Source organism: Cornus florida, unplaced genomic scaffold, assembly GCF_030987335.1.
Source record: "Cornus florida cultivar Cherokee Brave unplaced genomic scaffold, ASM3098733v1 CherokeeBrave_3.0.0_Hap2_Chr07, whole genome shotgun sequence".
Lineage (NCBI taxonomy): Eukaryota > Viridiplantae > Streptophyta > Magnoliopsida > Cornales > Cornaceae > Cornus > Cornus florida.
The window spans coordinates 78351960-78367972 of record NW_026775577.1 but is presented as its reverse complement, the minus strand read 5'-3'; the positions used below and the strand labels follow the sequence as shown (position 1 = coordinate 78367972).

General features: G+C 37.0%; 2 protein-coding genes across 2 annotated transcripts in view; one reads left to right on the top strand and one right to left on the bottom strand.

Moving 5' to 3' along the window:
* Positions 1-15802, bottom strand: part of LOC132267329 (uncharacterized) — a 40871-nt gene extending 25069 nt beyond the window's left edge. Inside the window, exon 1 of the mRNA XM_059768476.1 lies at positions 15441-15802. The gene's annotated coding sequence lies outside the window, so the exon portion shown is untranslated. The remainder of the gene's footprint in view (positions 1-15440) is intronic.
* Positions 13323-14882, top strand: LOC132266331 (uncharacterized). Its single transcript, XM_059767185.1, has 5 exons — positions 13323-13759; positions 13940-14115; positions 14227-14345; positions 14433-14676; positions 14764-14882. The coding sequence occupies exons 1-5, from the start codon at positions 13323-13325 to the stop codon at positions 14880-14882; spliced, it is 1095 nt and encodes a 364-aa protein (XP_059623168.1).
* Positions 15803-16013: the final 211 nt, after the last annotated feature.

Genomic DNA, 16013 nt, shown 5'->3' with positions numbered 1-16013 from the left:
TGTAAAGACCAGTATTATGAGATTGGCCTTTATTAGTTTGGCAGATTGAGCACCGCCGCACATACTTCTCCACGTCACGCTTGAGTTGCGGCCAATAATATCGTTCTTCTACCAGCTCTCGCGCCTTATCACCCCCAAATGTCCTCCTAATCCTCCTCCATGCAATTCACGAACCATTTGCTCCCGCAAAGAGCTCTGTGGAATACACAACTGATTGCCATTAAAGAGAAATCCTACCTGCATGTGCAACCCCTTAAAGGATTGGCTCGTTTTATAAGCTACCCAGGCTTGGCAAAAGTCTTCGTCAGCCTCGTAAAACTCCTTCAGGCACTCGAACCCTGTGATTTCAACCCTCATAGTCACTAAGAAAGCTGCTCTCCGACTTAGTACACCTACAACTTTGATCTATTGGCCTGACTTGTGTTTAGCGAGAAGGTGAATCGCTGGATACAAGCCACCCATCGCGCATGCATCCGATTAACACTGTTTTGATTGTTAATGGATTTCAGTGCCTGGTGATCTGTAGACAACATGAACTCTCGCTAGATAAGATAATGCTCCCATGTATGCAAAGCTTGCACCACCACATAGAATTCCAACTCATAGGTAGTCCACTTCTTACGTGCTTCACTCAGCTTCTCACTGTAAAACGCTACTGGCCTTCCTTCTTGTGATAGAACTGCTCCGATTCCCACTATAAAGGCATCACAATCTACCTGAAATAGCTTCTCAAAATCTGGAAGGACTACGATTGGGGTTGTTGACAGTTTTTCCTTAATTAAGGCAAAACTTATCTTAGCTTCCCTCTCCCAATTGGAATTTTCCTTTCTTCATGCATTCTGTGATGGGAGCCACAATACTACTGAAATTCTTGATGAACTTTCGGTAGAACGTGGCTAAGCCATGGAAACTGCATACTTCTCCCACATTCTTCGGCGTATACCACTCCCAAATGGCCCTCACCTACTCCTCATCTACCCGAATGCCATCACTAAAAACCACATAGCCAAGGAATACTAGACTTGGGGTCACAAAGCTACACTTCTTCAGATTAATGAACAATTTATTCTTCTGAAAAGCGGTTAATACCTCTCTCAAGTGCAAAAGGTGTTCTGCCTATGTTTCACTTTGACTATAAACCAGAATATCGTCGAAATAAACAACTACAAATTGACCAATAAATGGTTTGAGTACCTGATTTATCAACCGCATGAAAGTAATTGGCGCGTTGGATAATCCGAATGGCATGACTAACCACTCGTACAGTCCTCCTTTTGTCTTGAATGCCGTTTTCCACTCATCCGCAAGGCAGATTCTGATCTGATGGTATCCACTCTTGAGGTCCACTTTGGTGAAGACTTTCGATCCCGCCAACATATCCAGCATATCCTCCAACCGTGGAATGGGAAATCTTTACTTGACAGTGCACATTCTCCAACTACCATCTTTCTTCGGTACTAGCAAGGCCGAAACAGCACATGGGCTCATGCTCTCCTGAATCAACCCTTTCTGTAGTAACTCTTTCACTTGCTCTCGTAAGATCTGACTCTCATTTGGACTCCATTCCGTAATGTGGTAGATTTGAAAGGCTCGCCCCGAGCACCAAGTCAATGTGGTGCTGAATGTCCCTCATGGGAGGGAGACTATCAGGCAAGTCTTCCGGCACCAACTCACTAAACTCCTGCAGTAATGGCTGTACTATTGCCAGTACTGTAAAAGGAGGTTGTTCAACTACTTCCCCCTTGCACATAACAGCAAAGATTTCAGGGGTAATTGTTATTTCGGCCATAAATTCCTAACTGTTGATCAACATAACTGAATTTCCCTTGGGAAATTCGGCTTCTTTCAGCGGACCCAAAATAATCTTTTGACCATTCTTGTATAGAATATACACATTGTCTCTACCACGGTGAGTGGCATCGACATCAAATTGCCATGGTCTGCCCAATATCATATGGCATGCATCAATGTCGACTACATCACAACGCAACTCCTCTGCATATGGTTTCCCAATTGAGAATGGAATGGTGCAGGTTTCAATTACTCGTGTTTCTGAGCCTTTCTTGATCCATCCAATTTTGTATGGATGGAGATGTTTCTCTGTTTTAAGCCCCAATTTTTGAACCATTGTTAAGGAAACAATGTTCTCACTACTGCCGCTATCAATAATAATGTCACATACCTTATGGTTGACAGTGCAACGTGTACGGAACACATTATTATGCTGCGGGTGCTCCTCCTTCTTTGGCGTGAACATCAACCTCCTCACGACTAAAGAGTGGGGCAACAACTCGCCATTGTCTCCTTCAGTCACCTCTTCTTCTTCAAAGGTAAGGAACTCACCTTCCTCACCCTCGCCTTCCTCATGCTCGACCAGATTTTCTATCAATTACTTGGGGCAATTGTTGGATTTATAGCCAGGTTCTCCACATCGAAAACACTTGCCCATACTTGGGTGTGCATAGGGATTTTCTCTTACAGCTGGGGCTCCCCTTCCAACAGGGCCTATGGGTGCTACGGGTTTGGCATTTGTTAGACCATCTCCAATGCCTTGCCATGTCATTGGAACAGGGGCTACGCGGTCTGTTTACCCATGTCATGTGTAGGACGCAGGGTATTATATGAACTACGAGATCGATTCTTTGACTTCTCCAGTAACGATTCTGCTCTCTCTGCCGCCGTGACAATCTCAGACAGTTTCAACTTAAAGGCCACGAGTTTGACTTGCTTCTCCTCCTGGATTTTCATATAGTCAAAGAAACGTTCAACTTCACTAATCCAGTCCAAGAATTCTTCGATACGAAGATAGCCTTGAAAGGTGGGTACGTCAATCTTCGTACGAAAATCCCTGGAATCATCAATTTTCCATCGACCTCGATTATCTCCAAACACCTATACGGCTCGGTTGTTACCAAAACCGGCATTTTCCTAATAGGCTGGTTGCCTATTCGGTGGGTTTGGGTTGTGATTACCAGCAAGACGTCCGTGATCACCGTCATTGGGTAGCCTGTTGTTCTCGTGGTTAAGCTCTACCGTTGTCAATCTCACCAATACTTGACGCATAGTTTCATGCATATCAAGCAAGGTTCGATTAACGTTGGTTTGAAACTCAGTAAACTCAGCCCTCAAAAGAGCTACTCCATCACGATCACCGTCGCTGGAGGGGTTGCTTCCATCTCGTGAACCGGCCATCGAAAACAAAGGCTTGGATTCGGAACCTTGCTCTGATACCAGCTAACGTAGCGGAAACGATAAAGAACAGGGTTAAACCCTTGAATTCACAAAGAACACACTCACAAGAGAGAAACTAAAATTATATTGATAATGATGATGTTTGTAGACTTACATCTCTTGCCTTTATATAGGCAAGTCAAAAATAAAATAAAAAGAAAGAAAGCATGCATGAATTAATATTAAAGGGGAAATCTGAGATTTTATGAATTAGAATCCTCCTTAAATCTTGCAATGGAGAATAATATCTTCTATTATTGGCAACTACACCAAATCTTCTTATTTATTTTCTGAATCCTCCTTAACTATTGCAATGGAGAATAATATCTTCTATTGCTGGCAACTACACCAAATCTCCTTTTGACTTTTCCTTATTTATTTATTTATTTATTTTCTTCTATTCTCCTTACCTTTTCAGCCTCCCTGATTTGCGATGATCCTGTATGCTCAGATAATCGTGAGCGAGCTGTTCTACATCATAAAAGGAGCACATTGCAAAAGACTACTGACTGGATCCCATCCAAGACCAATCATCTGGGCCCATCCCACCCACATCAGGCCTATAAGGCAACGCTAGAAACTCACAAATATCTCCTAGCTCCTTATCCTGAAAGGATCTCCAAAATTGCACATCCCAAGATAACCTCCCGCAATCAAGGCGATAATAGTCAACAACCAAAACCTCTTTGTCCACGAGAGTCTGAAAGAATCTCGAAAAAATAAATGTTAGTGATCAATCCCCACACCACACATCTGCCCAAAAGCGAACAAACCTCCCACTCTTTCACCCTAAAAACAAAGGGCCTGTTTGGCTGGGCTTCTTGTAGCCTCAAAATGGGCTTCTAAGCCCAGAAAGTCCTTTACCAATAATAAAGAGCATTTGGTAAAATTTCTGAAAACGAATTTTAAAAAAATCTCAGTGGTCTAGAAGCCCGATTAACCAAAGCCAATAAAACATGCTTCCTAATCGACTTCCCCCAAGCTACACACAGTAAGAAATATAAAATTCGTATATTGTCCATTATTTAACCTATTTCTATTTATGTAAACTTTTATCTTTCTCTTTCTGTATCAAATTCTTCATTTGTTCTCTACCCAAAAAATAAAAATAAAAAAATAAATAATGTTGAGCAAAATTTAACAAAACTTTACTGAAAAAATATTGTTAAAAAAACGATTCGAGGAAGAACAAAGAGATTGTGGAGTTGCACGAAAAATTATTGTTGATTCCTATTTGACTTCAAAGTCTGAAGAGTTCCAAGATTTATGAAATCTCATCCAAAATTCAACCCTACATGGCTATATAGAATTCTAAATAACTTTTCTTTCTCTCAATATATATATATATACACACACACGCACACAATATATATATATATATAAATTCTTTTGTTTGAAGGCCACCCATTCCGCTGTTAAATGATTTATAATTATAAATATAAATAAAAATGAGATATTTTTCTGCCATCTTTCTCTTTCATTTAATTTTTCTTTCCTTTTCTTTCTCCATCTCTTTCAACTTCTATCATGTAGTAAAGGAAAAAATAAAATAAAATAAAATAAAATAAATAAAAATAAAAAATAAATAAAAAACCTTCTAGCATGTAAATTGGGTTAAATTTTTATACGCGGATCTTCACTATGCCAATTAATTGTTGCTACATCATCGGCAATTTCACTCCATCACTTTAATTATGGTTTTTATTCTCTTCTCTGTCTTTGTACATCCCAATTAAACTCTTTGGTATTATTCGTAGTTTATTAAGGATATAATTGTCTAGTTAAATTATCTTAATATTTAAAAGAGCTTCAAAAAAATTATCCACCAAACAACTTTTTTGTTTTTAATTCCTTTCATCAAAATGCATTCTTCAAAGCCTATTCAGTGAAAGGAATTTTAGAAACTGAAAACTCCCCCAAACAGGGCCAATATGTTTGAAAAAGTCATCCCATCCCTTAAATTTCCACACACATCTTTGCAAATGCTCTCACCTCTGGCAAGCACCACCCACCACCAAACTTCTGCAAATAACTCTCCTCCAGATCTTGAGCCTCTCCACCCAAACTTCCACAGCTACTTCCCCAGCAAGGCCTTGTTGAACGAATCAAAACTCCTGACGCTCAGGGCCCTTAGCTGAACAGGTGTGCAAACCTGCTCCCAATCCACACTGTGATACTTGAACTCATCACCCATGCCACCCCATAAGAAGTTCCGTTGCAACTTCTCAATTCTCTTCACAGCAGAGATAGGAGTCTGAAATAATGAGAAAAAAAGTTGGATGGTTCGAATGGGTGCTCTTTATAAGGGTTAGCAGACATAGCCTTTTCTAACCTTCCAACCTTATCTCAAAGTGCTCCACCATAGGATCCTAGATAGCAACCCTCCTCAATGGAGACCCCAACAGCAAGCCTAGATATGAAAACAAAAACGATCCTACACCACAACCCAAAATATTAGCCAAATAGACTATCTCGACCACCTCCCCCACCAGAATAATCTCGCTCTTCCCAAGATTAATCTTCAACACAGAAGCCGCCTGAAAGCACACCAAAACACACCTCAGAAATCTCAATTGCGCCTCATCCACATCACAGAAAACGATGGTATCATCAGTGATCAGAAGATGAGATATATCCATCTGATTAGAGGAGTCCCTCTCTATTCTTAAACCTCTAGTGAAGCCTAGCTCCACAGCTCTCCTCATTAGTCTATTAAGAGCCTCCATCACCATAATGAATAAGAGGAGGACAGAGATATCACCCTGCCGCAGACCTCGAGAGTTGCCAAAGAACCAAGTCAAGGACCCGTAATTCAAATTTGAGAACCATGCGGTAGAGATACAGACCCAAATCTATCTCTTCCATGACTCCTTATCCTCTCTAGGACATACAGCAGAAAGCTCCAATTCACACAGTCATAAGCCTTCTCCACATCCAACTTGCAAACCACTCCAGGCACCCCACTAGCCAATCTGGCATCCACGCATTCGCTAACAATCAGGACGAAGTCCAGAATTTTTCGTCCTTTAACAAAGGCATTTCTCAGATCACACCACTAATGACTCTCCATCAACCGTAGGACTAGGACTTTGGCTACTACTTTGTACATGTTCCCCATAAAACTAATAGGTCTAAAGTCTTTCACATTAATAGCCCCTCCCTTTTTGAAAATAAGTGCAATAAAAGAGGCATTCAAGCTCTTCTCAAATCGTGTATATGAAACAAGTGCATAACCTCCTTAATCTCACCTCTAACCACCTCCCAATTATGTGGGAAGAACCCCATGGTGAATCGATCTGGACTTGAGTGCCTTATCCCTGTTGCAACTTTTAAGAGCCAACAACATCTCCTCCTCCCCAAATGGCCTCTCTAGATGCTCCATGTCCTACTTTGTGATGTCGAACTCCAGTCTAGAACCCTCCGTAAATAGCCGTTGATAAAATGAGATAGTCCCCCTGCTAAAATCTTCCTCCTTGCTCAATAAATCTCCATCGTGACGAATCCTCCCTATGCAGTTTATTTTTAATTAATGGACATGGCCATGAAGTGTCAGACGCGTTTCTAGGATTGTCCATGAAGTGTCAGTGTCTGACACGGACAAGACACCTCATAGAAGTGTGTGTGCTTCTTAGCCGCTCACCACATAGCTAGTCCAACAAGACTTGACTCTATCTTTGAAATCCTTCACATTGACTGTGGAGCCACATGTTTTCGAACCTGAATGGAATTTTCTTCCTCCTCAGCCTCCATAGTCCAATAGCAACAAAATGTGATCCAAAATTGGGCGAGGCAACGCCACTTGGGCCACATCCCGGAAACCTCTCCTTCCACTCTCCTCAAATCAAGAATCTGTCAAGCCGGGAAAAAGTGGGTGACTATTTGCCCCTAGACCATGTAAAGGATGCCCCCTCCATTGACAAATCGATCAACTGTTGGGCATCCATAAACTCTGAGAATTGCCATATAGCCAAAGTCAACCTCCCTCCTATAGGTTTCTCTTCAGGGAATCGAATGACATTGAAATCCCCTCCCACACACCAAGGGCTCTCTCACCTCCTCTTGGCATGCCCTAGCTCGTCCCATAAAAGTCCTTTCTCCACATCCTGTACTGAACCATAGACCCATGAGATCACCCAACAGGGTCCATCCTCTTCCATAGAGAACAATCTTGAGAAAGAAAACCTACCCTTCCACACATCTACCTTGGACACCCATCTCCTATCTCACATGAGTAAAATGCCTCCGACAGAGACAATAGCAACCAAAGCTTCCCACTCCATAAACCTTCCACCCCCACAAACTCCTCACAACCCCATCAGAAGAAGATGCCAAGCAAGCATACCACTTGAGCTCCCCACTTCCGCTAAGATAGCCTTACTCCTTTTCAAACATTCAACGACGCCACCCTAAGCTTTATGTGCAAACATGGGATTTCCCCATACCTCCTCCTACCTCTACCCCTCTCCTTCTCCGTCTTTAACCTCCCATCATGGTTCAAATATGAAATAAGGTTGCGGAGCTCCCTCTCTTCCCTCTAAAAAGAGCTCCTCTTGCTTTTAACCACTTCCCATTCCTTATTAATCGAGTGAAATAGCTCCATAACCTTCTCTTCGTTACCCTCAAACGTCATTCCCAATCTTTTCCACTAACCATGACTCCTCTTGATCTTTACTAGGCAAGCTAACAAAGTTCTAACTTAATATTCATTTATGATGGAACCACAATAAGTATAAAACTTCTATGAAAAAAAAAAAAAAAAAAAATTAATAATAACTTCTGGAACAAGATTGTAGAAGCTAAGGAGATCTGAAACATACTTGTACTACAAAAAAATTACTAATAATAATAATAATAATAATAATAATGTAAACAAAATAAGCTCTTATTACTAGTATTACCTGAAATCTTGAGTCTAAATCTAAGGAACCCAACTTTGATTACATATTGAGTGTGGGGGTCTATCAAAACAAATCGATCTTACATAAAAATGCAATAGCGCAAAAATGTTTTTGTGACAAAACAAAATAGGGGGTATACCAAGAAATAATACAGTCAAGGTGTCACTCATGAGCAATTGTACGCTTGTCCCTAACAGGACAAGGTGCATCCTCAAAGACAAAACTAGAAATGCCTACCAAACATGTACATAACCGTGCTTATGTTCATTACAAAACCTTCTTATAATTTTTCTGTATAAATTGGATTGAAGAAGAGAGATAAATATATCTCAAACTATGATTGTGTAAGAAATTCAATGTATATAGGGGATAAAAACTGAAAAATTGAATGGAAAGCATAACCTAATAATTTTGTTCACAAATGATAAATTGTAACATAGAAATACTTAACTGGAAGGAAAAGGAAATTGTCAATGCCTTCATGCATTTAGAATAAAAAGAGCCAGCTTCTGTTATAATTTATTGTTTTTTGTGAATGCTGATGATAGTAAACATAGAACTAGAAACCAGCTAATCAAGCCCAACAAAATTAACTTATGTGATGTTTAGCACTCCAAGACACTTGCCATCTGATCAATATTATCAATTTAGATAAATGAAGTCAACATAAAATAATGTTTGTCAAACATTAACCCTAGCCACAAAGAAACTCCCTGGTCAGAACTGTATTTGTGGCTCCATGTGATTGTGGATGCAGCATCATCTAACCAAGTAAATGATAAAGAAGTTTATGCTCGCTCTCTCACACATACACATATATCCATATATATATGTGCGTGAATGCACTGTGCATATGCGTATATCTATATTTGTACATGAATACTTTTGAGCACCTATTTATGTGCAGTTAAAAGTTCCATATCAAAAAATAATAATTAAAAAAAAAAAATCAAGAAGTTGAAACCATTTCTTAAAGTCCCTCTAGTGTAAATGTGGCCCATGTTTAGTTTGCAACTTTGCATCGGACCCAATACAATGTCTCCCATACAACCATGCCCCATCAAGAGCTTCTCGCTACATGTCCAATGTTTTCCCTACTTAATTAAGATTTACTGAGTTGATGTGCCTGTATCATATTCACTGGCGGATCCAGGGGTGGGCTTGGGTGGGCTCAAGCCCACCCCAAAAAAAATAATAATAATAATTTACTATACCTAATTTTAGCCCAGCCCAAAAAAAAAAAATTATTACTACAATTAGCCGGCCCACCCCAAAAAAAATAATAATAATAATTTACTATACCTAATTTTAGCCCAGCCCAAAAAAAAAAAAAAAAATTATTACTACTATTAGCCCACCCCATTGACAGTTCCTAGATCCGCCTTTGATCATATTGCATTTGTTTTCTATTCCAGTGACTTTGACATGACCGCTTTTAGAAGAGCTTTAAGTACTTAATTGGCTACCAACGGTCACCTAGGAATATGCAAGTGGTTAATGCTCAAACTACGTGAAACAAAATTGACAAAAGCATTTTACTATTTAGTAAACAGGTCACCTTTGAAACAAAGTTTAGCAATATCTAACCAAATAATAGAAAAGTTCAACAAGATTTTAAAAAAAAAAGGGAAAAAAAGGTGATGTATAACGTACAAATTGAGAAGGATTCACACAAAAATTACAAGATTTTTTTTTTTCTCTTTTTTAAAATTACAAGATTTTTATTTATTTATTTACTGTTATAAGTAAAATTTCATTAAAAGGCAATTTGAAATGGAAAGGAACCCCGAAACAACAATACAAAGTAAGCTTTCCTAAGACATTCAAAGTAACCATCAAAGGTTGTAGTAAGTCAAGGGTTCAAATCCCCGCAGGGGTATGTGGGTGCGTCTGTTATGTGTCAGGATTTTAAAAATAAAAAATAAAATAAAATAAAAAAGGTAAGCTTTCATCCACAAAGTAATCAAACCAGCAGTCTAATAAAAGCAAAACTCTTGAACACTTCCACCTTAAAATGGAAATCAAAAATTAAAAACAGGTCAAACAAACACAAAAGCTAAACGATTATCAGCCAAAACAATCATAACAAAGATCATGGGGGCTCTGTGTGCATGTGTTATCAGTTATCCGTTCCTTTTTTTAGGCACTTACCCTTCTCAGTCCAGATTCTCCACGTTCACAAAGTCATAACTGGGTAAAGCATAGAGTTTTCTTTACCTATAAGTCTATCTATGATGTGAGATAGTCTAACTTTGCCACGAAATCTTGCACGAAGTCAAGGAAGAGTGGCTAATACAGTGAACTAGAGCTTCATTGCAAAACCATCCATCGAGGAGTTATGACCATCAATGTCATTTCCTAACTACTTTAGCTGCAACATTCTACACCCATTACCTAATACTTCAACTATTGTGTATTTGCAATGGAACAAAATTAATAGCGGCAACAAGCCGTCAAGTGAATCCATGTCAAGGATTCACAGTTTTAAAAGCAAAACCAATTAAACATAATTCAAAAGAAACTAGAATTTAAATCTTCATTAGCCAACTGAAAACTCCAAATAAAACAATCAGGCTGTTAACAATAGAGTTTATAATGCTAAAAAAATATATGGAATTATACTACTTCCTTATATATAAACTACAAATAAGATTAAACTCTAAAGCTTATAGAAAGAAAAGAAGGGTCACAATGTAATCACAAACACTAAATCTACAAAAGTCACTAATGTTTTTTCATTTTGTCAGCATATTATATATATGTGTGTGTGCGTGTGTATATATATATATTGATAAGTTATATTATAAACATAGTTATCAAAAAAGCGATTCTGAATCGTAGAATCGTACGATTCTACGATTCAGAACACAAAATCGAGTCAAATCTTATCAAAATCGATCAATTTGTAGAATCGGTAGAATAGCTGGTAGAATCATAGAATCGTACGATTCTACACGATTCTACCGATTCTACAATATTTGGTGTTTTGGGGCCTTTTGGGCTGGCCTTTATAGTGTTGGTCCTTTGGGCCGTTATTCTATTGGTTAATTTGGTTGTTTGGCCAGGCCTGACCCAAGTATAATATAGAAACAATATTTAATGATTTTATTCTATAAATTTTTTTTTTTGATAAGTAACTAATGATTTCATTCTATAAATTATAAAATAAAAATACAAAGCTAATTAGTCTATTACATACAGAAAGTCAGAAACAGGAACACCCACAGAAATATAGAAGTCACAAAGGTGAGAGGACTAAGAGGAGGCGGCACTGTATTGGCACAAAGAGAGCAGATCGGATCCATACAGCTTTGTCTAGGTATGTTCTACTCTTTTTCTTGCTTGATCCATCACTTGATCAGTTGATCCAATTTATTATTAGAGAAAGTTGAGAAACCCTAATTTTTTATTACAGAAACCCCTTTTCTTAAGAATCATCACTTGATCCATCACTTTTATATGCATATACAGCTATCTCTTGATTTCAAAATTCTTTTCTGTCAAACGCCCCCTGCCCAAAGAAAATTTGATTCATCCATTGGTTTTTTTTTTTTTTTTTATGAAAGTGAAAATTTTGCTCCTTTTGCAGATAATCAATTTTTCTCCACATTCAATTGTTCCAATTCTAGTAGTTGATTAACTTGATTCATCCATTGGTTTTTTTTTTTTTGGGTACTAAATTTTTATTATTTCTTTCTTGGAGTTTGTATTACAGTAGAGAAATTAGGGTTTTGATTTTTTATATCTTACACAAAATTATTAGATTAGGTTCTTGATTTTTTCTATGGAAATTAGGGACTTGATTTTTTATATCTTACACAAAATATATATATATATATATATATATATAGACACATGCTTATATGTATATGAAAATAAATTATTAATTAACAAACAAGCTGAAAAATATATAGACACATGCTTATATGTATATGAAAATAAATTATTAATTAACAAACAAGCTGAAAATATATATATATATATATATATATATATATATATATAATCATCATTAATTATATAGGTCATTACATTCCTGTATAATAGCTCTGATCTTTCTCCTTGTTCTTCAAACTTTTTAGGCCTTTGAATGGGCATTTGGTGTGCTGCCATCAATTTTATATGTATAACAGTATATCACAAATATTTAAATTATATGAATGTAAAACTTTTGATTGGTTGAATAACTTGAATTATATAAAATTATGAATATTGTTATAGATGTCATCAGCTGGAAGTTCTGGTAAAAGTATAAGAAAAAATGCTCCAGGACAAAGATTAGATCCGGGATGGGAACATGGGGTTGAGGATGGGACTTCAAAAAAAGTGAAGTGTCGGTATTGCAACTCATCTCATTATAGGGGTATTTATCGGCATAAACATCACTTTGGCTGGCACTCATTTAAATGTTGAGCCGTGTCCACAAGTGCCCGAAGAAGTAAGAAAACAATTTCAAAACCTTCTTCAAGCTCATACAGAGGAAAGTGAAAAGGAGAAAAAAAATTATATGATGTTGATATCGATGATGATGATGGTGAATGCATATCAAAGAAGCAGAAACAATGTGGTTCAATGGATGGATTTGTAACAAAGAAGTCAGCACGACAAACAACAATGAATGAGAAATTTAAAAAGGATGAGAGAGATGCAGTATGTCAAATCATAGCCTGATTTTTTTATACAAGTGCTATACCATTCAATTGTGTGAACAATCCCATATTTCCTCTTATGATTAAAAGGATTGGAGAGTATGGGAAAGGGCTTATTCCTCCTCCTTATCATGAAATTAAAGAGACATTCTTGAAGAAGGAAGTGCGTGAAACATTGAATATACTCGAGAATTTTAAAGGAGAATGGGTGAAGACTGGATGTACTATTATGTCAGATGGGTGGTCTGACAGGAGGAGATGTTCAATATGTAATTTTCTTGTCAATAGTCCATCAGGAACTATCTTTTTGTCATCTCGAGACACTTCTGATATTTCAAAAACTGGCCAAATGGTTTTTGAAATGTTAGATGAGATTGTGGAAAAAGTTGGAGAAGAAAATGTTGTACAAGTTGTGACTGATAATGCTTCTAACTACAAATTGGCTGGAGAGATGTTGATGGAAAAGAGGAAAAAGTTATTTTAGACACCTTGTGCCGCTCATTGCATTGATTTGATGTTGGAGGATTTTAAAAAAAAAATTGAGATGCATAGTGAGACAATTGAAGATGGAAGGAAGATTGTTTCATACATTTATTCGAGGTGTTTGCTTACCCATTGGATGAAGGAATTCACAAATGGCAAGGAGCTTATTAGACCTGCAGTGACGCGATTTGCCACTTCTTACTTAACTTTGCAGCGCCTTAATCAACTAAAAGGAGAATTGATAAATCTTTTTACATCCTCTAAGTGGAAGTCTAGTAAGTTTGCAAGGACACGGAACGGGAAAAGAATTGAAGGCGTGGCTTTAGACAATCGTAACTTCTGGACAAATGTTGCTAATTGTCTAAGAGCTCCAATACCTCTTGTTAAAGTACTCCGATTGGTGGATTCAAATGAGAGACCGACTATAGGATTCATTTATGAAGCAATAGATCGTGCCAAGGAGGAAATTCAAAAAAACTTCAATAACATCAAAAAGTGGTAAAGTTTTAATTTATTGTTTAGAACATAGTATTGTTTTTAAATATTTACACTGAAAATTACTAGACTTACATTAAATTAATGATTTTGCAGGTAAGAACCTATTTGGAAGATTATTGATGAAATTCATCAACCCTTGCACGCGACAGCATATTTTCTGAATCCCCAATTCCATTATAGTCCAAGTTTCCGTTTAGATGCAGAGGTGAAAATAGGGGTTTATAAATGTCTCCAAAGAATGGTTCCTGATTCTAATGAGAGAGTAAAAATTGATTGCCAAATGGACGCATTCAAAGCTGCAAGAGGGCTCTTTGGCATAGAAAATGCAATATTGACAAGGAACAAGAAGTCTCCAGGTTAGAAAATGCAATATTGATAATTGATAATTTATTATATTTTATAATTCAAATTTCAATTGAAAATTAAACAATTTTAAATTTAATGTTATAATTTTTTTAATATAATAGCTGAATGGTGGAATTCATATGGTGATGAGTGCCCCGAGTTAAAGCAGTTTGCAATTAGAATATTGAGTTTAACATGTAGCTCTTCGGGATGTGAAAGGAACTGGAGTGCCTTTGAGATGGTAAATTACCGAATAATGCATAGTTCTAAAATTTTAATAATGTTGTAATTTAATTTTAAGTTTTAACCTCATTGGCAATATATTTAGGTGCATTCAAAAAGGAGAAACCGGTTGCAACAAAAGAAATTGAATGATTTGGTATTTGTTATGTATAACATAAAATTGAGGGAGAGGCACGTGAAAAGACAAGCCATTGTAGAACCAATTTGTTTTGACGATGTCTCTTTCGATGATGAATGGATTACCGAAAAAGAGGATCCGGTTCTTCCAACAAAAACTAAATGGTTGAGGGTTCTTGATGACAAAGTTCAAGAAAGGATGACTAGGACACGTAAGAACTTAAACTTTAAACTTTTATTATAATATTGTATAAATTATTAAATTATATTAATTTTTTTTCTTTCTTTATGCTTTATAGTTGAGGAAATTTATGCAATTGATGATAATGAAGACGTGGAGCCATTAAATCCCGTTGATGATGCTAATGAGGAAGATGGTGATGATGAAGAGTTCAATGATGACTTTATGGATATGTAATTTTAGTTTCTAACTTTGGAGATGGATGAGTTAGAACTCTATGTTATTTTGAGCTACATTCTCTTTTATTTATATTTGGACTTTGGAATATTGTTAGGATTTGAGATTTGTGAACTAATGAATATGTAATATTGTGTGTTTTGACTTTATTTTGGTTATATTTTACAGATCTTATTGTTTAAGAAGTTAGCTTTAATTGTTTTTTCACAATTTGGTAGAATCTTATACGGAACCAAACACGATTCTAGAATCCCGATTTTAACAACCTTGATTATAAATATATAGATAGAGAGAGAGAAGAATTTCATCGAACATTAGAGCTGCAATCCAGGATGACTCCATATAACATTCAATTTCCCTTTGATCTGGTTATAAGCATTTGAATCCCAAAGATAATCTGGTATCACATACAGAAATTCCAAGCAAATGGAACAATCCAAAAAAACACAGGAGCCTAATAGCAGAAATAATCGATACAAAATAGAAAGTATGTATCTATAAAATAACATAACTCAACAAATCCATATCATGCTGACAACAGAATTAAACCAACATTACCTGAACATCTACAACGAAACCAATCGGTGATGTACCAGCGTCAAATGCAACATATTTGACGAACAGTACGATTGGCCGACCGTGAAGATTAGCTTATCGATCAAATAACTAGTTAATCAGTACAGCAATCAAAGTTGATTGATTAGCTTTAGGGTTAGGGTTCTGAAGCAGCTCAATAAGAGAGAGTTTTGTGTGCGCGCGAGAGGAGTGGCGTTGTGTGTGCGCGCGAGAGGAGTGGCGTTGTGTGTGTGTGTGAGAGAGAGAGAGAGAGAGTGCGTATTTCTGTGTGTGAGACGGAGAGGAGAGGCCAGGACGGTCAGGTCGTTAGGAAGCGGCTGGTTTTGTCCCGCCCGTGGGCCGTGTTGCAGGAGATTTTGTAAAATATGATTTAAATTTTTCTTTATTAAATTTAAAATTCAAAATAAAAACTACTGTGCCACATGGACACATCAACGGTGTAAAACACTAGTAAAGACGCATTAAAAAATATAAAAATAAGGACGAATTACAAAAAAATTCTCATGGACTATTATTAGCAAGTTGCGAAAATCCCTTATAAATTCTTCTCTTCGC

Bases quoted from the DNA above. Each gene is read 5' to 3' on its own strand.
- LOC132266331 (XM_059767185.1), top strand. From the start codon at position 13,323: ATGCATAGTGAGACAATTGAAGATGGAAGGAAGATTGTTTCATACATT. The intron at 14,116-14,226 runs GTTAGAAAATGC...TTAATATAATAG, and splicing joins AAGGAACAAGAAGTCTCCAG to CTGAATGGTGGAATTCATAT. The intron at 14,677-14,763 runs GTAAGAACTTAA...TATGCTTTATAG, and splicing joins AGAAAGGATGACTAGGACAC to TTGAGGAAATTTATGCAATT.